At 39.0% G+C, this 26,364-nt stretch overlaps 3 protein-coding genes across 11 annotated transcripts; all 3 read right to left on the bottom strand.

Moving 5' to 3' along the window:
• Positions 1-584: 584 nt before the first annotated feature.
• Positions 585-5,508, bottom strand: zgc:158258 (uncharacterized protein LOC791186 homolog). Of its 2 annotated transcripts, none has more exons than XM_063473586.1 (4): positions 5,406-5,508; positions 3,027-3,180; positions 2,616-2,811; positions 585-2,503 (listed from the first exon to the last, which is right to left on the bottom strand). In XM_063473586.1, the coding sequence occupies exons 2-4, from the start codon at positions 3,129-3,131 to the stop codon at positions 1,350-1,352; spliced, it is 1,455 nt and encodes a 484-aa protein (XP_063329656.1). In that variant the 5' UTR covers positions 3,132-3,180; positions 5,406-5,508; the 3' UTR covers positions 585-1,349. The 2 variants fall into 2 exon arrangements, with proteins under 2 accessions (XP_063329656.1, XP_063329657.1); XM_063473587.1 differs by having other exon boundaries at positions 3,048-3,180.
• A 1,440-nt stretch (positions 5,509-6,948) lies between these two features.
• yod1 (YOD1 deubiquitinase) lies at positions 6,949-13,322 on the bottom strand. Of its 2 annotated transcripts, XR_010093912.1 has the most exons (4): positions 13,221-13,322; positions 11,501-11,713; positions 9,269-10,106; positions 6,949-8,419 (listed from the first exon to the last, which is right to left on the bottom strand). XR_010093912.1 is itself a non-coding variant. In XM_063473585.1 (3 exons), the coding sequence occupies exons 2-3, from the start codon at positions 11,706-11,708 to the stop codon at positions 9,409-9,411; spliced, it is 906 nt and encodes a 301-aa protein (XP_063329655.1). In that variant the 5' UTR covers positions 11,709-11,713; positions 13,221-13,322; the 3' UTR covers positions 6,949-9,408. The 2 variants fall into 2 exon arrangements, 1 of the variants encoding a protein (XP_063329655.1); XM_063473585.1 differs by having other exon boundaries at positions 6,949-10,106.
• A 1,659-nt stretch (positions 13,323-14,981) lies between these two features.
• On the bottom strand, positions 14,982-26,244 carry pfkfb2b (6-phosphofructo-2-kinase/fructose-2,6-biphosphatase 2b). 7 transcript variants are annotated; one of them, XM_063473581.1, is made up of 18 exons: positions 26,016-26,244; positions 25,518-25,675; positions 24,865-24,990; positions 24,233-24,329; positions 23,459-23,503; positions 21,714-21,780; positions 21,449-21,523; positions 20,416-20,472; positions 20,145-20,269; positions 19,766-19,973; positions 19,363-19,509; positions 18,751-18,855; positions 18,446-18,575; positions 18,297-18,359; positions 18,145-18,209; positions 17,260-17,427; positions 16,562-16,584; positions 14,982-16,048 (listed from the first exon to the last, which is right to left on the bottom strand). In XM_063473581.1, the coding sequence occupies exons 2-18, from the start codon at positions 25,600-25,602 to the stop codon at positions 15,979-15,981; spliced, it is 1,656 nt and encodes a 551-aa protein (XP_063329651.1). In that variant the 5' UTR covers positions 25,603-25,675; positions 26,016-26,244; the 3' UTR covers positions 14,982-15,978. The 7 variants fall into 7 exon arrangements, 4 of the variants coding, with proteins under 4 accessions (XP_063329651.1, XP_063329652.1, XP_063329653.1 ...); XR_010093909.1 differs by having other exon boundaries at positions 16,562-17,427; XR_010093910.1 differs by having other exon boundaries at positions 16,562-17,427; positions 26,043-26,244.
• Positions 26,245-26,364: the final 120 nt, after the last annotated feature.

Genomic DNA, 26,364 nt, shown 5'->3' with positions numbered 1-26,364 from the left:
AAAGATTTTATTATTTAAAGAGGAGAAAGAATTAGGAAATGAATGCAAGTGGCCAAAATGACTTTTCCCATGAAGGTTAGCTACGCTCAGCCTTAGACACAGGTTGAGGGAGTGAGGTGAGCCAGTTGAGATCATTCAGACATTAAGATGCCTCCTGGACCCCTTGTTTTGGAGGTTTTCTGGACATATCCAACTCGGAAGAAACCCTGTGGAAGACGCAGAGCTCACTGGAGAAATTATATACACTATATGGACAAAAGTACGGGGCCACTATAACTGATAGTGCATAATGGTAGTCCGTATCTATGACGACCAGTGCTAGCGATCTCCATCAGTACCAAATTGCTTGCCGTGAGCAAAGGAACGTAGCGCTGAGAAGATGCATAATGTGAGTGTAAAACACACACATACAGGAGGTACTTGGCCAAGGAAACTCATGGAGGAGGTTTGAAGCTCATTGGTGATGTTTGCACGCAACCTGTCCTAGCACTCCGTGACCTCGATCTGCAATGTAGTCTGGAGTGCTGTTATCACGGCCCAACTTCCAATAAGGAAAAAAAAAAGATGGCTTAAAATGCAGTATATTAGATTAAAACTTTATTTTCGGTGACATTCATATAAATGGTGGAATAGACAGAAATTATTACATGGTTGTTTTTCGTTTCATATTTTCAGTGTTACACAATGAAGGCTGTGTAACACTGAAACACTCTTTAATCCACTGTGCACTGTAAAAAAAAAAAACCCAAAAAAAACAGTAGTAGAAAGAAACTGAAGAACGACTGGCGCATGAGTTCTTGTTCTGGACATAAGTATTGAAAATTATCCCCCAAAAACTTAAAAAAAATGTCAGAATATTAAAAGACTGCGTGAACTGATCTGGTGCTTTGAGGATTTGCTCTAAAAAAATCAACATGCAGGCACATTTGTGAATTATAAAACAATGAGTAAGATACCAGTTCTGGCACACATCCATGTCTTTGATTTAGTACCTGTGTCAATAGGGTTTAAATTTTATATAACAGAATTTTGTTAGGTTTGCAATACATTAAGATACTATTTTCATACACTGACGCTCTGGATTTAAAATATTTAAGGTGCAGTTTCTGTTACTTTTGAGTGCATTTTTAATTATAGATTTAAAAAAAAACCTGTCTTTAGATGACTATGTGTTGTATAGTTTAAGTGTAGAACATAAGTGTATGGCCCTTTAAACACTTCCTCTCCTGCTTTTATTGACAAAGTGCCGTGTGCCAGATTTCCACTTAACGCTTTAACTCTCTTTAAGCTGATCGTGTGCTTGTGCTTCTTTCTGAGCATTGCATTTATGCCAGCAGGCATCTGCTCTTTCAGTCTTTTAGCAGTCCAAGCTTTTTGAGAGCCTCTTTTCGATCACCTCCCATCCCAGGCACCACCATCACGGTGTAGCCTACTGAGTTTGAGGTTTTCTGGGGTACTGGGGGAGCTGTTGTGGTGGTCCTGGTGGTTGTCACTGGTTTGGCTGATTTGATGCTTTGCGGTTGAGAGGTGTTTCCACTACTTCTACGGTTGTCCAGGGTGGCAGACTGCTCCCGATTAGCTGTCCTCTTCCCATTGGATTGAGCAGGATGTGATGCAGACCCAGGCCGCTGGTCATGTTTGGTGTACTGACGCAAATTGGCACTGGTCTGCAGAGGCCTGTTATTGGACTCTTTTGGCACTTGAGCGTTACAAAATGATTGGCTCCTTGATGGATTACTATTAGCTGGACCTCTTGTAAACTTGTCAGGTGTTACATCCAAGGAGGAGTTAGGTTTGGGTGGAGGCAGTGGGGTTCCTTTATCATTTTCTGGCTCTTGGCCTTTCAGGAGGCCCAGCTTCTGCAAAGCTTCCACTCTCACCACCTGGGGATCAGCTGCATTCTTGACACTGTATGAAGAATCTGATATTATAGATTCTTCATTTAGAGTTTTTGCAGATATGTTGGTAGGAAACTTTTTGGGTTTTGGGGGAACAACTGGAGGACCTTTCTTACACTTGGAAACCTCTGACTGGGATTTGTCTAATCTTTGGAGATTTCCATGTGTTGGGCCTTCCACCGGGGCAGAATGGCGTTTTTCTGAGTCTATAGTATGATCAACTGTTGGGCATAAAGGGGTCTTCTTTGTGGAGGCACTCCTCCGCAAATGTACAAGTGCGTCGTAGGAGAGAGGTCCTCTAGGTAAAGGACCCTCAGCTGTCCTCACTGAGGGTTTTGTGGAAGGAGGTATAACATTAGCCTCTGAAGATGTTGGGTGAACAACTGCTTTCTGGTTTTCTTTGTATCCTGGTTTGTTGTTTTTAGATGTAAACTGCAGCTTAGAGGAGGCGGTTTTGACTGCAGGAGTGCCTGGTTTAGTACCGAGTACAGAACAGGGAGCACTGCTTGCAACAAGAAGAGGGGTGGGAACCAGGTAGCTGTGCATGGGCCTGGCATCAAAATTTTTGTTGATTGGTTTCTGGTGATCGGTTGATGTCTGTGAATCTGGAAGTCGAACAAGTACACATTTATCACTAGAAATTCTGCACACCTACCTATAGTATTTCACTAAATAATGTGTCACTAATTCTGCATCTGTTCCCAGGGATTAACTCACCATCAAGGTTGCTTTTGCTCATGGAAGCTGACAGATTAGCCACTTTAGTAGCAAGGTTGCTGGAGCTGGGCAGTTGTTCAGGCTCGTCATTGGAGACTCCGCTGTCCTCCTCAGTATCCAAAGACTCAATAGTCTCCTCCAAAAACATGAGACAGGCCCTCTCCTCAGCAGACAAGTGCTCCAGACTATCATCACTCTGAAACGCATTAAAACAGGGCTTTCATTTAGAAAAGAAATCCACAATGAGAGATAGAAATCCTCTCTAAGAAAAGAAATAGACTTTTAGCTTTTATGTTACAGCGCTGTTACAAGTATTGTTTTGCCTCACTACTTCAAGTTGTTTCGTATATGTTTTGTGTTATTAGTAGTGCACATATTCTTAGATTGAAGAGGGTAAACTTGGTTACTTACAAAGCCAGAATTAACACTGACCACACTGTCACAGCTGCCAGCACTCTCCATTCCATTCATTGTCTCCATTCCGGTGTCACCTGGCCAGGTATCACTTATGGGCATCTTAGTGCCCTACTTATCCACAGTTAGTGACACAACCTGTTGTTTCAATCTGAAATACAGAGTAAAATTACTATTGAAACTGTTCTTAGCAAAGTGAAAGATTTCTTTTAAAAAAAAGGGATATATTAATTATTCTCCACATTTTCCCCTACTATTTATTCTTCATGGCTCTGTAACCATTTTCAACAGCACCATAGAGAAAACACTGTCCTTCATAAGTATCTCCCTTACAAGGTTTTACCCCATAGATGCATTTGTGTTACCTAGTTTTAACCTTTTGCAGGAATTTCTTAACAGCGTATAAAGGTATCATTTGACAAATGAGTAAGGATGTTTTTTGGTATCTTTTGTTTTATAATTCATAAATAATCAACCAAATTGTTAAATAGAAAGCAAAATAGGTCATATTCGACGCTGTGAGAATGATACATCAATGCTAATGACAATCATGGGTACAGCTAAAACTTTTTTTCCCTGCAAAACAAATAAAATCAGGAAATATATAGAAGTCAAGCCTTTTTATATGCAAATAGCACAGCATTGACCATTGGGTCTGACCATATTTCATTTAATTTCTATGTGCTCACATTGTCTGCTAACTAAATTAATTTATTCTCTGGTATGTTGATAAAAAATAATTAAACATCTGTGCAGCGTGACATCAACTAAGCGGCTCATCTTCCAGATATGAAAGCCAGTTTTATGTATAAATGGCAATCAGCACCAAAGGACTGCGTTCATATCCAGATCACTATTGCTAACTACCTTTTAAAACAGTCAACTATAAAAATAAGCGAAGCGTACAGCTTCATCAATCAGAGATGAACATGAGTCTGTGGTTATTTGAATGATATTGGTCTTATAGAACGGTAACAGTATAACTGTAATCCTGTGTGTACACTATGGTTGGGTTGTGTGATGTTAGGTATTTGAGTCAAAACTGATACATAACATTGCACACAGAAAATGTATATAAACTTTATAATATCCAATTATGACCTGCATAACTGTAGACTTCATACCTGATCATGCAGCTAAAGAACAGCAAGGGCACAGCTTTATTGTAAGCACTGAAATTGACAAATGGCAGGTTATCATAGCTCGGTGAGCTTCTAGCAGATATCTAACTAGTCCTCTTACTACATGTGACTTGGATTACATGCATGCCACTCCTAATCTCTCTTTACCGGATCAATTTCAGAGGGAGTGGAAGGCAGAAGCAATCAGTCTCCTGAAGGCTATATGACACCTGTTTTAAAAAAGCTGTTTCAGCTTTGTATTTGGAAATTTTGTTCAATGTTTCGTTTATATGGGTATTGTAGCGTAGCTGCAATTTGAGAATAAAGGAAGTCCTGTCTGGACATGGCGAAAAGAAATTCACTTTTGGATAAGTGTCAACACCTGAGACGCGAGGTCTGCCAAATAGGGCAGTGGAGGCACAAAAGCGCTCCTGTCCACTGTTTGTGCTTTGCCATGCCATCCCATCCCTTTAAAATTGTAAAAAAAACCCTATGGCCAGATCAGTATGCAAAGTCCCAGGTCAGGATATGAATCTGAACAATGTAAGCTCAGTGTTAACGTTTATTGACCGGCTTGAAACACTTTTTCACATTTGTCGTTTTTATCTACTTATTAGGTCCCAGTCACTCTGCTATAACCCTTACTCTGAAAAAAAAACAACAACAACAAATCAGACTGTAGATAGATATGAAGCCGAAGAACATTTAACAAAGTGTTATCTCTTTAAGTGAGTTACACCTATCAACACAGTAGGCAAAAACAAAAACTGGGCGAGTTAAGCTATCACAAGACTATGATGCTCAAGTCAAAGCAATAAACTGCTGTGTCAGATTCTTTGGAAAATGTGGTGCAATGACAGCATTACTGTTGTTTTCATTGTGGCTGTAAAAGAGCATCTGGCTAAGTTTTTATTACCTTCGATGAATTCTGTGCAGGATGTTGTGTAATAGGGGTTATTATCATTTTCTCCACTGTACCCAGGCTTCAACCCACTTCCTTCACATTACTTACTGAATCCAAGCCTGTCTTTTGTAACTAACATTATTAGCCCCAAACCGCCATAAAACCCCTTCATCGAAAAGTGTTTAAATACTGGTTAAGTTTAAGTCTGAGACTTGACAAACAAAACAAAACATAAAATAACTGCCACGAGCAGTAAATTATTTAAATAGCATCCAATAAATGAAAAATATGCTAACTGTTCCTTACCCTATTTACAACAGAGCTTTAGTTTTTAAGTAAATAAAGGCGTACCTGTCCGTGCAGGGTCGTCTCTCATATCCTGCTCCGCGTGCAACTGAAGACAAGGTGAGCGCGCAACTCAGAGACACCTGGAAGAGGGACTTTGTCCCTTAAGCCTCTAGCCAATCAGAAGCCACATTCTCCTTAAGCCCCGCGAGTCCTCGTTTTCATTTTTTTTTTTTTTTTTTAAAACAAACAAATGTAAACCATTGCTGTCTCTGTCTGTCAGACGTATGCTGCCAGGACGGCTCGTTACTGGAAGTAATTCAAACATTTAATGCTCCTCCTCCATGTATATATGTATTAAAGTATTCTTTATGTTTTTATTTTTTGGGCGTCAGGCTTTGGGTGAGCATTTAGGAAATATCCTCTAAAAAGTGTTGACTAAAAAGATAGCGCTTCACATATTTTTTCAGTTAACTTTATTATTGTTATTATTATTGTCGTTCTTCTCATTAATTATTATTAATGTATTTATTTGAAAAGAGAACAGGTGCTGTTTACTACAGTGCTGATTCCAATAGCACAGACGATGCATAGCTAGAAAGTTACATTTCACTGATACTGCACGAGTGATTTGGGTGGGTGTGTGTCGGCGGGGGGGACTACGTGACTTTAAGTAATTAAGTGATGCAGTTAATCATTACTTGTTCATGCAGCAGTACACCACCTTCAAGCTTTACAAAGGGTCACCACAGCGTTTAGCTCAGAGGCTATACCACCTCAAAGGCATCCTAAAGGAGCTTCCTATAGTGTCGTGATTTAACACCCACGGTTCGATCCTGGAAGAGACACAACCAGGTTAAAATCTGCCAAACCAAATACGCAAATACTTCTGAGCCCAATCCATTCAGTTCACTACCTAATTAAGAAAAAGTTGCAAATTGAGCATGTAGGAACTGGGGAGTGAACAATTTAAGTGTAATCAAAAACTGTTGCCAATTAGTTTAACAAATAAAATAAAAAAGTCTATTTATGCAAGTGCTAACGTACATTAGTTACCTTAATTGCTAACAGCTCAGATCTGGAACACAGCCAAAATCTCACTGCAAGCTGAAGTTGGAATTTCAGCTGGTGTTAACTTCCATAAGTGGAGTGATTTTTTTCCCCTTCTTTTTCTGGTAGCTGTTGTTTCAGGGAAAAAAGTGCTACACTGAACCAGTACATTTATGATTCCTGAAACGGGCATGAATTGCATCCTTTATGCAAGTCTTGAAACTCACATAAACCAAAATAAGAAACTGTAAAGCTGTAAATTGGGTGTTGTATATGAAATATTTGTAGAGTTAAAGAGGTTTGTAGTGTTTTATGAAACATTAAAATATCACATTATTTAAAAGAAAGACAAAAAAAACTAATTCCTAGGCTGTGTGTTTTGTAGCAGTGGTAGCTGCTACTGTTGGTCAAACAGTAAGTAAATAAATCCTAAATCCTATTATGAAAGGGTAGATGTTCCTTAAAATAACATGCAGGTAGTGTAATCCGACAATGATGGCACAGGACTAGGGTAAATTTGCCAGTTGGGATTTATTTTGAGTAGCAATGCACTAGATAAAGTCATAAGATAATGGAGTTGTCACAGTAATATCACAGTAATTATTAATTAGCATTATCTATGTTACTTCCCATTTGTATTTATGTACAAAAAGATTCTAACCTTTAAATTTCACACTGCTTCTTTGTCCCCCTGCATCAAACCATTTAAAAGAAAATATCTTAAAGATTTATTTAAAACCCATTAAAGCATGGCAGCAACAAAGCATCTCAGCTTGACTTTTCTCACAAGGCAATCTGAAAACTATTTAACTCTTTGTTAGTTCGTTTTACCTTGTTGTTCTTCAAGCACTGCAGAATTTTAACTCATTTAGCCATGAGTAAACCCAGTATAGTTGACACAAAACAACTTTTACACATCCCTATTTGCTATATTTTTTAATTGAAAACACTGAAAAAACAAAACAATCAAGTAAATTCAGTTTATTCTGTAGTGCTTTGTGTGCAACATTCACTGTTATTGTTAATCATGAGAACATGGCAAATACAAAATGCAACAAAGCCATTTCATGGTTTCATCAAGTTGATTATTCAGTTTTTACCAGCGTTTAAAATACCTAAGGTAGATGATGAGGTGGGATAAGGGGGGAAAAAAATCATACGAAAAAGTTTTGGTTTTTCTGCTTTCTTTAATTGATTACCGTCACCATCCGAATCTGAACCAAAGTCAAAGTCCAGTCAAGGTTCCACTGTGAAGCTGTTGGCAACAATTCTGCCATCAAAGACCCGTCAAACACCATGTTTTGCCACAATGAGAACTAACCACAGTTATCAATCTCAAATCTTCGACTTTAAGTTTAATACAAGTGCTTTCTTCATCCTTATAGCCAGTGTATGTCAAAGAAATTAGCAAAGAGATAATGGATGACTAGCTTAAAATGTGAGAACAGACTCCTGTTGTGGGGGAAGAAAAAAATTCATACAGTGAAACAGGAGGGGCAGTTTTTATAAAACATACAAAACACAGTAAACTAAATGTACCTTTACTTGTAATACATCCACCCAGAGCTATAAATGTAAGATGGAAATATTTGATGTTGATTAGCAAAGGACATTATGAGCAGCCTTTACAAAGAAAAAAGATCTTAAAATACTCTATGCCTTACCTTGATTTGTTACAAATATAATGCTTGAATGGTTTTTCAAAGTATGCAGTATAATTTAAACAACAAAAAACAGTTCTTACAGCATTTCAAACTTGTGCACTACAAAAAAACAAAGACAAGAAAAACACTCATCAAAACCTGCGGCACAAATACAGAAAAATGAGCTACAGATTTTGTAACGTGTTTAGTTTACAGCACCATAACTTTTTTTTGTCCTATTGAGTCAAGCCCACTCACAATCAATGTTGCAAACCCCCCCACCCCCCACAAAAAAAATTAAAGGCCAATTTTGCACTTGCAGTATGATACTGTATTCAAAATTCATACCACCATTGATCTTGTCGACAGCTCAAATTCATTCCCCCCCTAAAAAAAAAACAAAAAACAGTGTACCTTTGAGCTTAATAATCAAGGGACAAATCATTGCATTTAATGTCTACGATGGACGCAGAGTAACAGAGAGATGCATTGGTGTCTGCAATGACATTTTGATACCTGGATATTCTTTTAGTCGTCATATCCTTCTGGATTAAACAAATGGCCAAATTTTGAGTCACCCCAGTGCAGATTCAGAGCATGCAACTCAGAAAACATTGACAATATGAATGATCCATAATTATGCTAAAGTTATTGTACAAAAAAAACAAACAAAAAACAAAACAATGGATACTGAGGAGGTTAGGTGTGTTTGATTGATTTTCATCAAGTAATCCTTTAGAAGAATCCTGCTTAGCATTAACTGAGACCGTCTATATTGAACAGTTCAGATGTTTAAATTTAAGGAAATTAGTGGAAGAATTACTTACATTTGCCCCCAAAGTAATAAAAAAAACATGCTACATAACCAACATGATAAATAACAGTCAAGCTTGCTGTGCTGGGTTTAAGACAAAAGTGAATGTGATCACATAACTGTGCAAATAATTCTTAGTGAATGTTTTAAAATTCTTTGTTCGCACATCTTTGTTTCGTCAAGGGTAAGTTCTGCCAATTTGCTGCATTGATAACACATCCTAAACTGTTTGGTTTATGAACTTGTCCATGAGTAATCTTAACAGATCGAAACAACTAAGAATTTTTTGCATCCTGACCCAGTTTAAAGAGATCTGAATATTATGGTTTCTAACACTGGAGCACTGCAGTAGCATTTCTGACTGTAAGAACTGACAGTAGTTAAAAAGTAATACTGAACAGGTAAGAGGCGGAACACAGTACCTGCAGAGTCTCCAAAGATGTTGCCAGATAATGTGAGGTAGAGGATCACAAAAGCAGACAGACCCACAGAGTTGCCAGACACAGGGCATGGGGGTTGGTGGTTGTTGTATTTGTGAGAGAGTAAAAAGACAGCAAGACTTTCACACTTCACCAAAATTAGCGTGGCCTGTCTCCTTGGCATGCTCACGAGCTTCCTTTTGTCCCACCAAGCCTGTCTGACACACCATGCAGCGCAAGGCAAAGCGGTTAACGTCTGTGAACTGGCGCTTGCGGCGAGCCTCGTCTGCCAGCTCGAGGGCCTGGGCCAGGATTACGTCGTCTGTAGTCGAGAAGATAGTCTGGGGCGGGGTGTCGGATCCAGGGATCTCTTTCTGCAGCGGGTCGTAGTGGATGCCATCATAGATCAGCAACACGCGTTTGTGGTAGCCAGCATCCTCCCCAAATCTGTCTACTCGCACTGTCTGAGTATCCACTACGCAGATCTCACACTGGTAGAACTTAGACAGGATGGATACCTCGATGGCTCCTCCCCAAGTGTCATCACGTCTTATCCAGGTGCAGTACTCCTCATTGGTTTTCCCCAGCACCGCTTCAGAGTAAGCTGCGGGGTCACTCGAGACTATCTGGGCAATGAGACCTCTCATTTCAGGGGCGCAGGCGGGGTCGTACACTCCGCCTTCCACCACATAATAAACACTGGTGAAGAGGCAGGAATTATCAGCTGGGACCACTCGGCGTGCCAGCATAGGTGAACCTTCGAGGTTAGGTCCTTTCGTCACAGCGGGACGATCCTGAGGCTTTGGCTTGTTTTTTTCCTCCTCAACGATGAGTGTGTCTCCTGTAGAGGACGACACACCAATGACAACACTTTTCATCCCAGTCAGACTTTGGTTTGGAAAAGGAAGAGGAAACACATTACCTTCTGTTTATCTGTCTGAATGGTACCTGATTATTTTGCACAGATGTCCCTAAAATGTCTATTGCATGCAAATAAATCAAAGACTCAGTAACTCAAAAAGTTCTGCTTCTAATATTTCTGACCACATCCCAAAGCAGCAGAGGTGGGCTGAATTCAAACACACCACAAAACATTCCTTTTATTATAAGCAATTGAAAGTTGAAGTTATAAAGACTGCCTATTCTAAAATCATACTTAAATTTTAACCTTTTCTCACAGGTATATAAATTCTTGTATATACCCAGGGTGCCAAATGTGCAGCCTCCATACAATACAATTATATCCGGCCCGTGAGATAATTTCATATGTCAATTATTAAAGGTCCCCTTGGTATGTGGGAGTCAAATCTTCAACCCTGCTGAGAATCCATACAGGCAGGGGTGGGACTTTATTTTGATGGGCACACCATGCGGCCAATCACATGCAAAGACAGACTGGGCTCATACCATTATGTGAAATAAGGAAGGGGGGCAAACTTTCCAGAGACAGCAAGTGTAGCGGTACAGGTACATTTCAATGATATTGGAGACCTCAAAGCTGAGTGCAGAATTTATAAGATTAGGAGAAGCCTAAAGTGATACCCGTTTTTATTTTCAGTCATTTTTCACTGTGGAGGACAAAAAGTTTCAAACTTGCCCAGGACTTAAAGCTTGTGTGTTTTCTCCCTAGTAGTAGTAAATGCATAAAAGTAAGGCTTTTAGGAAAAATTGCTTCCTTGAAAAAGACTAAATTTACAGTACAGTGATGAATATTACATAAAATAAACTCTATATAAAGCCTCACAGGCCTGAATGTGCACTTGAAGCCATTTATAATTGTTAATTTGTTTGATCTGCTGCTCACCACAAACAAGCATAAGCATACATTTTGGACTTTTAACTGTATTTCCATAAATTTTACAGCTTTTCCTACTGATCAAAAACCTCCCTTATGGCTATTCATAGGAAAAATAACATACTACTCAACAACCACTGAACAGCTAAAACAGCAGGTAAACTGATTCTGCAAAAAGAAATGCAGAGCGTGGATCCCCACATTCACCCGAAATCACACTTCCAAAGAAATTTCAACAAGAAAAACATTTAAATATGTAACTTCTTTACACTGATAGAAAGGAGCAGTTTCACTGGTCTGGCCTGCTTACTATCAAAGTGCGCCGTGATGTAAAATGAGTTTGACACCCCTGCACTAGAACATGTAATTAAAAGTTTCAAAAATAATAAAGATGAATTTGGTCCATGTTTTCTGCACATGTTGGATGCCTACCAGCATACCTGATTTGATAGGGTAGTCCTTGAGGTGAGCCTCTCCGTTCCGAAGATCAAGGCTGGAGGGTGGGTATCCGACCATTATTTTCTGCACATCACAGGGGATACCAGTCAGCTCCTCCACCTTGCGCTTCAGCTCCTGCACGCAGGACTGATGAGTCAAGCCATGCATCAAGTGGCTCCCATTTTTGGTCTTACAGCGAAGCCGCAACATCCTGCCTGCAAAAAACATGTGATATCACATTAGTGACACTGCAAGTGCCAGGTAAGAACTTTGTTAATCTGCAGTGGTTGTGTAGAGAGCGTTAGATATATTCCACATGTATGTTACAGATGAAGACCATTTCTAACATGTTGGAGTGCTATAGACTGCTGCATGCGGTGTTAAACCTGCGCATTCTGGCATCCTGTCCAGGGTGTACCCTGCTTCTCGCCCGAGTAACCAGGGAGCAAGCTCAGGATGTAGAGCAGGTCATCCACCAATTGGAAGGTTGGTGGTTCGGATCCTTGGCTAGCCCAGCCTGCATGCTAAAGTATTCTTGGGCAAGATACTGACCCCCAAGTTCCTCTCAGCTTCATCCATCAGAGTATTAATTTAGTTAGAAACCACTTAGGGTCAGAAATAAGTGGTTGTGTGAATGAGGCATGTTGTATAGAGTGCTTTGAGTGCTCCAAAGAGAGTAGAAAAGTGTTATAGGAACCAGTCCATTTAGCATTTTTAAACATACAAATTTAACTGGGGGACACAAACAGTCCTCCTCAGAAAGCAGGACCGTTTGTTGGAGTGTCTCACTAACAGTGTGACTGACACAAACTACAAGGTAGTGAAGCTTACTGCCAACAAAAAAACAAAAACAGAAAGTAGGTGCCATGTGAGGTCCAGCTGCTGCAAATATACCCTCAAACTGTGGGTGACATAAGCTGCAAAGTGTCCATTTATTACGAGTGGGAAATTCCAAACTCAAATGCTCACTGTGGGATAAGTAGTTTTCCCCAATCCGAATCTGTGACTTTGAGGCCATTTCCCCGATAGGGCTACAAGTGTGCCAATGTTGGCTCTTTAACTGATTTTAACATCGAAATTCTGCACTCACGTTTTTCGCCAATTTTAATGGCTAATGAGGAAGGGACGTGTTTTGATTGATACTGCAGCTCTAAGCTATATTAAGTTGAAAACGTAATATATTTGTTGGACAATGCTACAGATAAGGCTTTAGGACTGGATAACCTACATTGTGCTCGTAGTTACATCATAATGCTGCCAACTAAACAGGCCACGCATAACAACTGAAGTGCTGATGAACAGAGTAAAAACACCTGACAGCGACATTGCTTTGTTTTGGTGTCTTTGTTCTGGCAGTTAATACATTACTCAACAGCAACACAAACGAAGGGTAAAAAAACCCCAAAACATAAAGAGAGTCCAGTTTTTGAAAATGTAAGAAATCCGCCTCTTATTATCCATCAAAAACAGTCAGGTTGTCAGCGATAATTACTCTGAGACTGTATGAAAGGAGTACAATTCATTTCTGCTAGCTAACCGTACCGTGTACTGTCTGCTAACGTTAGCATGCTAATCTGCTCGTTAACTTGGTCTTAATTGAACCGTTTTTCCAGGCATTTAGTTTAACCATCGAGAAAATCTGTTACTTTCCGGTGACAAGTCTAACGACGACAAGGAGTACAAAATGATACGACAGCGAGACAAATTATTTTGCTGTCTTACCGTCTTACTTCACTCCCTGCTCGCCACAGTGGGACGTATAGTACGTCAAAGCACGTGTAAATGACGCCATCACGCACAAGTGGCACAGTTTACGTACGTCTGCCTGGCGTGCGCTAGAGAAAACAGTTATTTCGAAAACACATTTTGTCATTAAGCTCTTTTTCTGTATTGACATTTAATCAACAAGCATTTGATTTTAAACCCAGTGCCGCCTATGACTGCGCAGTGTAGCTTCTTACAGTTTGACTCGGATTAGATTTTGAACCGCCGATCTTCTTGGATTAAGTGTCAAGGGCTGTAGTTATTTTATCCTAATCCACAAGTGTACTGAGCCACTCCGCATTTCTTTATCGTTTGCTAGAAAAAATGGTGCAGTGATATATCGAAATGTGCAAACATACATAGAAATAGAGTATATAACACAAGGTTTTTAGTGTTGTATATTATGGTTTGTACAATTCTAACGAGCTTGAAAGTGAATATTTGGTATGAGCACCTTTATTCTTCAACACAGTTTGAATTTAGGCAGATTTAATGTAATTTCTTTAAGTTGTCTGCGGGAATAGTTCTCCAAGACCGTTAAAGGACATTCTAAAGCTCTCTATGGATGCTGGTTTTAGTGTAATTTCACATACCTTACCCTTTTTTTTCATGTTGGCATCTTGACAGCTACCACTAAGACCATTTCTGATGAGGCTTCAGCGAACAGTAGATGCATCAAGTGAAGGGACAGATAGACCTCTCAGGTCCTGTGTCAAACCATTGCTGGACACCCACCCGCAATTTCTTAATGACCTATCTTTCAGGTACTGTTCATTTGCTCCAGATATTTTTGTGAGCCTGCCACTTCTTCTTTTCTCCTCTACTTGTCCAGTTTTCTCAAATTGCATTGCAAACAGTGCTGAGATATGCCAAGTTTTTAGCTAATTGCGTTCTGGGATTCACCTTGTTGGTGCAAAAATACTGCTTTGTGCGTGTGAAACTGACAACTTTTGTAACTTCAGCTAAAGAAATGAGAACTAATTATGTTTTTATGACATGCTGCTACTAACAAAGTGCCTAAACATACGTTTTCTTTGATAAACCTGACATGTGTACACACAACAGTGGTTCATCCCTTGATTTATGTTTCTTTTTTTCATGTATAAATGATATAATAATATATAAGAAAAAAAAAAAGGTTGACAAAAAATGGTTAGGTTAAAAAAAAAAGACTGGACTGAAAAGGAGTAAAAAAAAAATCAGCCAGTGTCCAAAGAAAAGCTTTGAAGGACCCTCAGAAAACATGGAGAATGACTGCTCAAGACCACTTTAAACACAAATTAAAAAATAAAAGTAAACTCTGGGGCGGCTCAGGACTTTTGTACAGTACTGCAGATATTAGATATAAGAATATAGAAACCAGGGTAGCTAAAGTATATACACTCAAAGAGCAAAAAAAAAAAGAAAAAGAAAAAAGATTGTACTGTGAGGCTAAAATCCTTTGCAATTGATATCACCCACTCTATATGTTACCTATAATACCCTTAATTGTTTCCTGGATGCATCTTAGGCCTAATATGTATAAATAATTTATATGATGTCTATTCCAATGATTTGCTTTAAAGTTTTACTTTAAACACAATCATAAAAAAACATAAGACACATCTTGGGAGAAACTTGGGTAACGCCTGCTGAAAGACGACATAAGCTGCAAAGTTTAATGTTTAATTCTTTCCGTTTTTCAAAGCATCAATTAAAAAAAGGCAAAATGCAAGCCACTTCAAAATGTATTTTTAATGTCTGCTTAAAAGGCACAGTAGGCAGCTTTGAGCAGGACAACAATTTAACAACAAACATTACAGAATCATAAACTAAAACTTTGATCTATCATATAAAATCTAAAAGTTTTTGTTGGAGGAACAAAATACATTTGCATAAAACAAATAAAACACATTCACAGCCGGTATAATGACATGAACACAAATAGGGAGTCAGCTTAAAATTTGGCTGTTTAGTTTTACTACATAAAATCCTTCAACAGAATATATCGGCATGATGAAAAAACATACAGAAACATTTAGGTTGTAGTGTTAAATGTGATTGATAACACCTGCTTAACAGATAAGGTACCTACTGCTGGTATATAGTGCTGGTAAATCCAGCAATTTAGTGTATTTTCAATGCTTTCAGAACAGACAGATCTAAATAAACTACTTTTATTTTCTAGAGACCCTAACTAGCACATTCTGTCAAATTAAGACATAAATTATGGCTTAGGAACACATTTGACAAGATTCCCAACTATAGATTGTTTATTTATAGCATATTAGTGTTTGATATGCATAAAAAATATAACAGAATCTATTTTTTTTCTAAATGTAACTGTGTAAATTGATTTCCATCATTCCAATGGATAACTTGTTCCTATTACATTCAGTGACATATGGAGGATCTAATTCTATCAGTATATCTAAAGTTCAGTAAGGCATTGCAGCATTTATATTGAGTTTTTTGTCATTCCTGTGATATAGTATGTTGTGTGCGTTTACTGGTTTCTTTATGTGCACATGCAGAAGTATTTATGACACCAATGATAAGGCTTCCTGTTCAAAGCCTTGGCATGCAGAGACGAGACGGAGACCTTGAGATAACTAGAACTATGTTACCTCATGCAGAAGCGGCCCGCTTTTCAAAAGAAACACTCGATTGACTCATGAGTGGATTCAGAAGTTGTCCACACTGTGGCAAGAGTAAAAGAGAAAAGAAGATGTGATCTTCACTCAGAAGCGGACACAGCCACTAGTTTCTTCTGAGCTGTCAAAGTCGCTTCCTTCGCACAGGGACTCCTTCAAGAAACGAAAAGAAAAAAAAACCCTCAGTGACATTCACAAGTCAGTTTTCTGCAGCAGCACATTCTCAACTAACAAGCAACTAACAGCGACATAGTCCAGAAGTTGTGTTTTGAGACAGCTCCATTAGTATGTTATCAATATCTAATTAAGGTTTAATTATATAGTGCGTTTCTAAAGTATAATCTTATATACTCAACAAACACCACTGGATTTCCATGATATAATACATGTTGAATAGTCTTCTGTCATCAGTTTTAATAAAATTGACTGCATCTATTAAAATACCAAAGAATCAGTATATGACAAAGTGTTTCTGATAAGGTCGCTGTGATTAAACAAAGCTGATATCAACTTTCACTGTGCAAAGGTAATGGAAGATTAGAGAACCCAAAGACTGATAACCACAAAGAATAGACCACTGCGGCAACATATACTGATATGGGTTACAATGAAATGAGTTGAAATACGGCAATCAAAGGTTGACAACAAGTTTCCAAAAATACTTACAGACAGCTGCCTCCTATCCGAGTCTGTAAAGACAGGGTTGGAGCAAGAGAAGGAAGGGAGAGAGAGAAAGACAGATAGAAATGTGGAGAGGGACTGAAGCACTACACCCACAATGCAAGGCCAACAAGTACACAACACATACAAATATGAATATGCATTTTAAAATGTTAACATTTTCAAACTGAAGTGGTTAATGTATTTGGAGGAATAAATTATATTTTTTAACAGAAAGCTGACATTTCACAGATTATTTTGGGGTTTTAATCAAACTGAATCATCACTTTGGGTTTTTTAACAGTTACGAGATGATTAGGATGTGCGTCTGTCTTTCTGATGTTTGTGTGTCTTTTTCTTAACTCCACAAGGAGCTTTCCTTAGTAAAGAGTAGACATGCTGTTCTGCATATTCAAGCTGTCAACAGCCTGGCGGCGAGGCAGACATCACGCAGCACAAACATATGACAGAAACAACATTTGAAGAAAGGAGCAATCCATTCAAGACCAAAAACATGCCCTGAGAGGAAAAGATAGATGGTGGGGTGGATGTCATGTATGCTGATTGCAACACAGACACCAAAATTATCAAGAGGATCCAAAACTGAGGTGAGAAAATGCCAAACACATGATTACAACTGTGGTGGGACCAATTATGGAAAGACGGTGTGATTTAGAGGGGGATCCTTTAACTATCTCACTAACTTGGCTTTGCCGTTCCTCTGGCATCAGAGCGGATGGGGTGGGGGCAAGCGGTAGCCAGGGCTGGTTGCCTGCGCTGTAGAGCCTGGGCCGCTTGACCTGGTCATGACTGGACAGGGGAGTGTAACTATTCCGGCGATGTATGAGAGTAGAGTCCTTCGGGATTTTACCCTGGTAGAAAATGAGATACCGCAGGTGTTAAACAAAAAAGATCTTTAAAAAAACAACACCAGGGGGCACCTGACGAGGAACAGCCCAAAAAAATTAATAAAAAAATTGCTGCACTCCCCAAACTGATCCAAAGCAAAAGGTAAGGAACTGCTTCCACCCACAAAACATCAATCAACAGCAACAGCTCAGCCCTGATTGCAGAGGACAAAAAACACCCACCTGCTTCAACCAAAACCATGACAACACTGGACCTAAACAAGTCAGATAAAACTGCCTTCACAGAAAATACATAATCTTAATATGAGGACAGACAGTAGAGTAATGACAAAGATTAGATCAGCCAAGCAAAATAAGCATGCTCAGCAATGTCTTCCTTCAAGGTAAAATATCACTTAACATTCACAGGCTCATAGCTCAAGCCAAGCTGAGGAATTAAGGCTAAAGGTAAAAGTGGTTACAAGACAAGGATATAAGGAAAGGAGGCAAGGAAGCAAAGCCTAATATGTACAGGGGGTAAGGTGTGATTGTGCCAAATGAACAGACACAACAAACAACAGCGCACCTTAAAATTATATGCTGAGATTCAGTGATCAATTTAGTGCGAAACAATATGCATATTTTACAAATGATCAACTTTAAACATTCAATGGAACAGTGATGTTCGCCTACTTGTGCAGCTATGTGATTTTCTTTTCCGCTCATTTCAGAGCAACTTACAAGAGGCCGGTCTCGGTGCGTGTTTACTGCCTCCACATTCAGATAAAACATTTCCACTTTACAACCTACAAGATAAAAGACAATACATTTACATTATCTTCTCACGTTGCCTTATGTTGTTACAGTGTAACGATCATCAGGTAAAGACTTACCGTATGCAACAGGGGTGAGCTTGAGAATTGTGTGCAGTGGACATTTCATGTATGGAAGATCCTCTGTGAAATGAAATAAATAGCATACGGATTCATCATTGTCTGCTTATGTTGTCTGTAGCATGTGTGTATGTTTGTTTTTATCTCACCTGCACCCTTGTCCAGGAAGTAAGCCAGGAGACAGCGCATCACAGCCTGATGGCAGATGACCAGCACATTGCCCTGTCTCTCTAATTCCATAATAACCGGCTCCAAGCGCTGAACCAGATCTTGGTAGGACTAATGAGCAACAAAAGATCATTCTGGGCTCAATTGCTAACACTTGAAAGGAAATTAACTTTCACAGCTTGAACAACACTGGTAGAGAAAGAAAGTTGAATAACAAAGCAGAATAAAACTACTGCCGCTGTGGCTGCTGATCAAACGCTTTATTGTGAGTAGTAGTTCAGGTTACCTCTCCTCCTGGGTAGCGATAATGATATTTGTCTTGATCCCTCAATGCAAACTCCTCTGGGAATGTCTCCTGGATCATCTCGTAGGTCATCTCCTCACAAACACCCTGGAAAAGGAAAACAAATCATTTATCCTCACGTCACACACCAAGATGAAAAGAAATGTTTCAGCACAATTTGAAATCTAAAAAAACATAACTGGATAATTTCCCTTGATAAAATATATAAATGTCTCCAAAGAGCTAAGCCAGTTTCAAATATAATAAAGCCCAGGAAACATAAAGTGATCTTGAAGGTTAGTGAAAAATGGGGACCGATTTCATCCTCAGAAAACAGTCATCATTTAATCCTTTGATTTCATACTGTGAATAAATAATGACTGTTATTTCATGTGACCTAGATCTTTTCAAAGCGATATAACCCTTTTTATTCTCCTCCGGATGCTTCTTTGAGATGGAATGTGATCAAAAGGGCTGAAAATTTCGTTTGGCTTTGGCTCTTACCTCTATGCCAACATATTGTATAAGTGTCTTGGAAATAACAGCATAAAGTTTCTATTATTACAAACCAGAGGTCTAGCTGTAAAAATTGCTATAGCTGTGGAGGGTACTGACAGCATCAATCTCATTAAGGATTTTCCACTGTTCGTAAGGCACGCCAAGCTCTTCCGCTGTCTGGATCGTCCTTCTCAGTTGGCTCGTCCACACCTTCAAATCTGACAGCTTGTGTTCATCAATGAAATCACGCAGAGCGTGGGCGAACTGGGATGTGAGAGAAAGGGAGAGGCTTCAGTTTATCCCTCATTAAGGGCATTTCTTGCTTTATTAGACAGATATTCACCAGTGAGAGTGAAGAAAATAGGAAATGGAGAGGATTAAATCCAATAAAGGTCACAACTCTGGAGTGCATGATATTGCAGTTTAAGAACATCTTATCCCAGTAGCTATCTTCTCTTCAGAAACTGGCTCGACAGTTCATTAAATGAGCATTAACAGAGTGAACGTGCAAAAATCCTACCTGTTTCCCACGAGGGGAAAGTTCAGAATCTCCTCCGATGCGTCCTTCAACATTGTGTTTGCTCTCTCCGTGTCGACACAGGTAGATGGAGTGAGAGTGCACATGGATGTTCATGAGGTAGTAGACGATCTTGCTCTGGATGTAGTCCTGCACCCGGTTCACCAGAAAACGCTGGCCCACGTTTATAACCTTGATAAAAGAAAGGTCCCTGCAAATGCCAATGCAACACGCCAGTGATTTACTGTCGCCATCTAGTGTTTATTTACTAATTTACAAGGTCTAATTCTGCCAATATAACAACTTTACTGTTTGGATTAATAAGAATACTTTGGAGGAACAATAAATGGTAAAGATTAAAATAATGAAAAGCAGTTCATACTTGTCATAGTCATCAGGATCTAAAGGTTGGTAAGTGACCTTGTAGCACTCAATCCGCTTCAGGAAGTCATCCATAACTCTCTCTCTGTGTCTCTCAGGGTAGTCTGGACTCGAAACCTTCACTTCCTATTATGGTTAACACATTCAAACAATATTAGTATCCAGTTCAGTTCTTACATAACGCTGCAGATGGTGTGAATATTAATAGGTAATGGAGTTTGACCCAGACAAAGTCACAGTCAAAGGTTAAATTCATTTAGGTGAGATCATACCAGGATATTAGCAGCAATGACTTCGGGGTCATCACACACCGACTCCACAAAGAACACCTGTCAGAACGATGGAAACTCAGAGTCAACGTACGCTAAACATTCCTGAAACTGACAATCAATTTTTTTATAACAACAAATTTTACATTGCCATGAACCTAGACAAGAACTTACACAAATACAGGGTAATTAGCATCAACAAAAAACACGACACATAGGTTATGAATTAGTGAGCTTTGCAGATGCAGAAAGGCAAATTTAGTTCACTGAGCTCGACTTTTTCCAGTCTTAAACACAGACTGGTAGAACTGGTAGCTTCAAATCTACAGAGAAGAGAGGGAGAGGGAGAGCGATCCTGGATAGCTTTATTTTCCCAAATGTTATCTATTCAGTTAACAGCACCCTGTGCAGTTTGAAAGCCTCACAGTTTAAATTCTGTGAATTTTTGACATCTAATAATAAATCTGGGAAATGTTTGAAAGGTGATTTTATTAAAATTATTCTGAAAATTTTACACAATTTGTAGATTTTTTTTTTGTAGTTCATTAGCCTCTTTTCTTTTACTCTTCTAGCTGTTTCTTACTTTTTATAAATGTGTTGCTCCCATCAAATTCAAAATGAGCTCTTATTTTCTGTGAAATAATAAATGTTTAAATGCTTGATATGTTTTGCAAATCATTTCATTCAGTTTTTAATTTAACTTGACTTTTTCAAAATTGGGGTTGTGCATTAAAACTCTTTTCCGTTAATGTTTAAATTGAGCTCATGTAACCTCTGATTGATGATAGCACGTATACTGAACAGAAACCCACAAGGATTAATTGAAGATGGTGATTCAACAGGATCTTGGGAAATAAAGGTCAGTTCAATAATGCTGTTTGGTAATTACCCCCCATGGCCATCGCGCTGTTCAGCAAAATAAATGTGATAAATGTAAAGACTTTTCCATGGCTTCAGGTAATAACTCCAATCTGCACAATACATTTTAAAAGTCCCCACTGGGATATAAATGTGTAAAAATAGCAAATAATTTCACCTTAAAAGCATTCTCCTTCACAAAATCTTGAATAAGGTCTCGTCGTTCTCTTGTTGTGTTTGTTGCATCAAAAACCTGAAAAAAAAAAAGGGGCAAAAACAAAGACAATATTTATTTGCTCTCTGTGAAATGTTTGTAGGACAGCGTAGGATTAAGACTATCCTAATGCCAGATGTGTTTCTGTTCTGGGTATTTAAAGGAAACGAGCCAACATCGAGACGCCATGTCAACAGAGAAGCATGCACATAAAGACTGAGAGACTCACTGCGATCTGACCTCCCTCCTCTGTCAAGTACGCCTTCACATCTTGCAGCGCTACCAGAGCACACTGCCTGCAGCAGAGAAAGCAAACATAGCAGCAGTCAACTATAAAAACAAGATTTACTGAAATCCACCATCATCAAAGCTTACACTCTAGTGTCAGTGTCAGAAATCTGAAAATGTTACAGTAATACATTGTAGATTTCATGAAAAAAAAAAAAAGATTCTTTGTAGGGTCCCCCCCCCCAATTTTTGGATTACAGCTTTCTTCTGTGCATCAAATATAATGGTAACCTGAAAACCCCCAACAAATACAAGACATGAAAAACACCCATTTTTAAAATCACAAAAAAATCTTTCCCATCTGTCGGCAGTAGGGTTTAGTCACTGACCCAGTTCAATTATCATGTGCAAGAGTTATGAGGTACACAGTGGTAGATTTCTCCTGCAAGATTTCTCCTCCAATAAAATGCAGGCATATAGAGTTTAATTTGTTCTGCTTGAAGGCTGACAAAAAAAAAATCAGCTGCAATGTGTCTTTCCTCAAACAATACAATTTGGAGGTGGATTTTATCTATTTGGAGGGAGGAATGTTGGAAGGCACAAAACAAAACAGCATTGATTACCATAAATGATTTTAAAAATACATTTGTTGGTGTTCTTGTTGAGTGTTAAATCAGAATGTTTGTCATTTAGCCAGAGCTTCTAGTCTTGTCACCTTAAGAGTAAGCTAAGGGACTGCAAGTGGTAGCTTTAAACACTATACTGCAATATATATATATATATATATATATATATATATATATATATAATTATAATAATAATCTAAATAATAATACTAATATTAATAATAACAATAGGTAAAATAACATGAAATTATATTGCAAATTACAATTACCATGAATCAGGAGGATAACATTTTAATGGAGTATTTAAACAGCACATATTGATAAGGTTCACTGGTTAAGGCTAAATTATCAGCAGAAAAAAGTTTTCTAATTAACATATCTGAATCCTTTGCCTCACAGCAAGAAGGTCCTGTGTTCAAATCCAAAAAATTAAACTGGCCTTTCCTTGGGGTGCTCCAACTTCCTCCCACAGTCCAAAGACATGCATCTTAGGTTACTCTGTGATTGTAGATTGATTTTAGGTTCGGATGTGAGCCTGAACGGTTGTCTGTCTATCCGTATTAGCAAAGTGACAGACTGGTATCCAGCACAGAATTGGATAAGCAGTTAAGAAACTGATGGATGAATGGCAAAAAAAAAATGAAAAAAAGAAATTTCGGAGAGGTTTCTTTGTTTGATTAAAAAACAGGCTATTCCCAGAGGGAACGCAGAGGGTTGACAGAAAAAATTACTCACATTTCCTTAATTGAACAGTGCAAAGGTTTTGAGGTGCTTTGGTTGCTACAATGGGAGACTTTCTATTGGCAGACAGGCATCTTAAACAATAAAAGCAATTCTTCTGATTGCTACTTGATTGGAGTGAGCTTCTTTTTTACAGCAGGACAATGACCCAGAGCTCCAAACTATGGAAAAGCTATTCCTAGAAGAAGCAGTGAGCTGGCAATCTGAGTGTAATAGAGTGGCCAGAACAGTCAAAGGATCTTAAGTCTTTTGAGCTGTTGTGGGAACAGGTTGATTGTGCAGTGCAAACATGTATCTAACTCGTGGGAGGAAATTCAGGAAGCATGGGGTGAAATTTCTCCAGCTTAATTAACAGCTTGAATACAAAAGGTGTGCAAACCTGTGATTACTGCCAGTGGATACCTCTTTATATAAAAGGAGAAGTCTGAAGGACAAAATTATTAGTTCAAGTACAAATCAGTATTTTAAAACTTTATTTCTAAAGTTGCCAATACACCACACAGCTCAGCTCCAGTTTTTAGTTAACTCATAAGAAAAAGGTAGATTTCACATGGAACTATTCCTTTAAACTGGTCTTGCTGATACTTTATAATAACAAACACAAAAACTCAGAAATAAGTGCAGCTTATGTTTGACCCAGGCTGGATATCCATGCAGGTCCACAGAGGGCTTATGTCAGCTTCAGAGTGACAGCGGCAGCTTGTTTAATATCTAGGTCAAAGTCAGCACTAGGATGCTGTCAAGAGCCCGTCACATTTTCATGATAGCCATGCATAACACAGCCCATTTCAATCACTACTACCAGATTAGACCAGGAGGAAAAGAGGCATTTTGTTTTGTTCTTTGTTAATCTTTCTGTTGAAGCACTGATTTACAGTCACTAATCACAACCATTTGTAGGGCACACTTTGCTGCTTGTGTGTATGTGTATATCAGTTTAGGCTGACTGTGGCTGAATACTGACTGCCAGCCAAAAAAAAACAGCTTAGTCACTGATGCAGCAGGGAATTCTGCAATATATGAAACCGACTAAGGTTGAATGCAAGAAATGTGACACAGCCAGTGAGGATATGACAGTTTTCTTAGTGCTAGATAAAATGCAATGTACACTGTAAAAACGTATTGTGGGCACATGTGTAAAAGTGAACCTTACTTCCTTATTTTCATGGCTTCTTCATTGTCGTGGCGGAAGAAATCATAGGACTTATAAGCTCTGACAGCCTCTCTGCGGTATACGCCCAAGTTAAACACTGAAAAATGAACAAAGGACGTTATCAATCTGCCCTGGCTGTGCTGTCGCCACTCATTTTGGATACACTTGGATAAACTTTTGTTCTAGTGAACAACTAAAACCACAAGAATTTAAGTGGCTAAATTTAGCTTCTCTTTGTGGGATCATTTTAGAGTAGTTACATTTAAATATTTATTATGCACGCACAATGTCAGTGGGGGGAGGTTTAAAAATTCAGCTTTTGCATTTAAAAATTTTGCTGTCATTCTAAAGTCACTGCTACTCGTTTTTGTGACATATATAATGCATGCCTAAGTGCTGGAGAAGAGATAACACTGATGCTGTTTTTCATGATCTTTACTGGCTTTAGAGTTGCTTTCCCACATTAACTAATTAACTATCCTGATTTAACTTCTACAAAGAAGTAAAAAGAAATACAAAGAAGGATTGAAAGCATATGAAAGTTCAATAAAACACACTATGAAAAGTTTTAAATTTGCAGCTGGCATTAACTGAAACATAATGAGAAAGAAATGTCACATATTATGTTTTACCTTTGGTTGGGACTCCTATCCAATTGAGGTAACGTGTGAGTTTCTTGGAGATGTAGGTCTTTCCTCTAGCAGGCAATCCGATCATCACGATCACCGTTGGAGAGTTTGTCATGTAAGAAGCCCATGCTGTGCAGGAAAGAGATGCAAAATACTGAAAGTCAAAGTCAAATGCAAATCACATCTGACCCATAACTGGCATTACAATAGAGAAAAACACATTTTAAACAGGCGTGCCAATGCTGCACACACTCGTCTTATATAACTAGGTCATGTGTATACACAAAAAATAAAAAGTCTCTTTGGACACAAATATCTGTGGAGTGGGTTCAGAGATGTCATCCGAAGAAATTAGAAGGAGAAACATCCTGGGAGAGAGAAGTAATTTTCTTAAGAATAGCAGAACCCACTGAAGGTTTCAAAGTATTTTTATCACTGGTCATGATTTATATTCTTTTTCCTTTTTTTTGCCAATCCAGAGAAATTCACTCCCTGGTAGGATGGAGACGAAATGAAGCAGCTTTCCTCTCACTGAGCTGATTGTGATTTGGTCAGAGCAAACAAAACAAGGTTTTATGTTACAAGTGCACCTGCACACTCTATAAGCAGCGATGCATGACTTAAAACCTACTAAAATCTAATTGGCGTTTACTTACAGCATTTTTTCTCGTTGACTCTGAGGTCTGTTTTCTTGGCTTCTGTGGAGTTTGCAGAGCCATTGTCTCTCTGAGTGCTTGACATATTAGAATCTTCTTTAAGCGCAATTCAGATCAGCTCTCTCTCTCTCCCTCAGAGGGACATAGTCCAAGTTGGTCTGCAACATGCATGCGAAGGATTAGCCTCAGACAGAAGAGAACCAGAGCTTTGTATGCAAGGTGTTCCTATCGATGTATTATGGATATAGCTTAATGTATCCCAGGCAACATCGACTGCAGAGCAAGCAGCAGAGGAGCTGTGAATGAAGACGAGAAGTGCTGCCACATCATCTGTGCACAGGAAAAAACACTTGGCTTAAAAGCACTATATTTACAAAGCCGCAGATGAGCGAAGCATGCGGTGGTTTCCTCTCTCACTCGCTGGGGTGACCGAGTTCACTCTGACATAATTTATACCACAATCCACACAAGACGAACATACAAGAGTCAGTGTTTTACCTGGTAAGGAGGTAAATACGAAGAGACCTGCTATTCGGGTCCGCCTCTGAAAGACGCAGTCATGCACCGCAGGACCGGGGATCTCGTGATCTGCCGGACAGAGTTTGCGTCCGCCGGTGCGGTTGGAGGAGCCAGTCTGGTCGGCCTGTCCTTGGTGCTGAAATGCCTCCTCAGCCGGCTGGTATCGTTCCAAGCTGGAGGTGCGTGTCGACGTTCCTCTACCGTAACGTCAAGAATAGATCCACGTCAGCCTACGCCAAAGCACACACCCCCTAACCACAAGGGCTCTGCAGAGGATCAGGCGCAAGAGCAAAAAAAAAAAAAAAGAAGAAAAAAAAAAGCGCTACAC

This window comes from Pelmatolapia mariae, linkage group LG5 (genome assembly GCF_036321145.2).
Source record: "Pelmatolapia mariae isolate MD_Pm_ZW linkage group LG5, Pm_UMD_F_2, whole genome shotgun sequence".
Classification (NCBI taxonomy): domain Eukaryota; kingdom Metazoa; phylum Chordata; class Actinopteri; order Cichliformes; family Cichlidae; genus Pelmatolapia; species Pelmatolapia mariae.
This window is presented reverse-complemented; position numbering and strand designations above follow the sequence as displayed.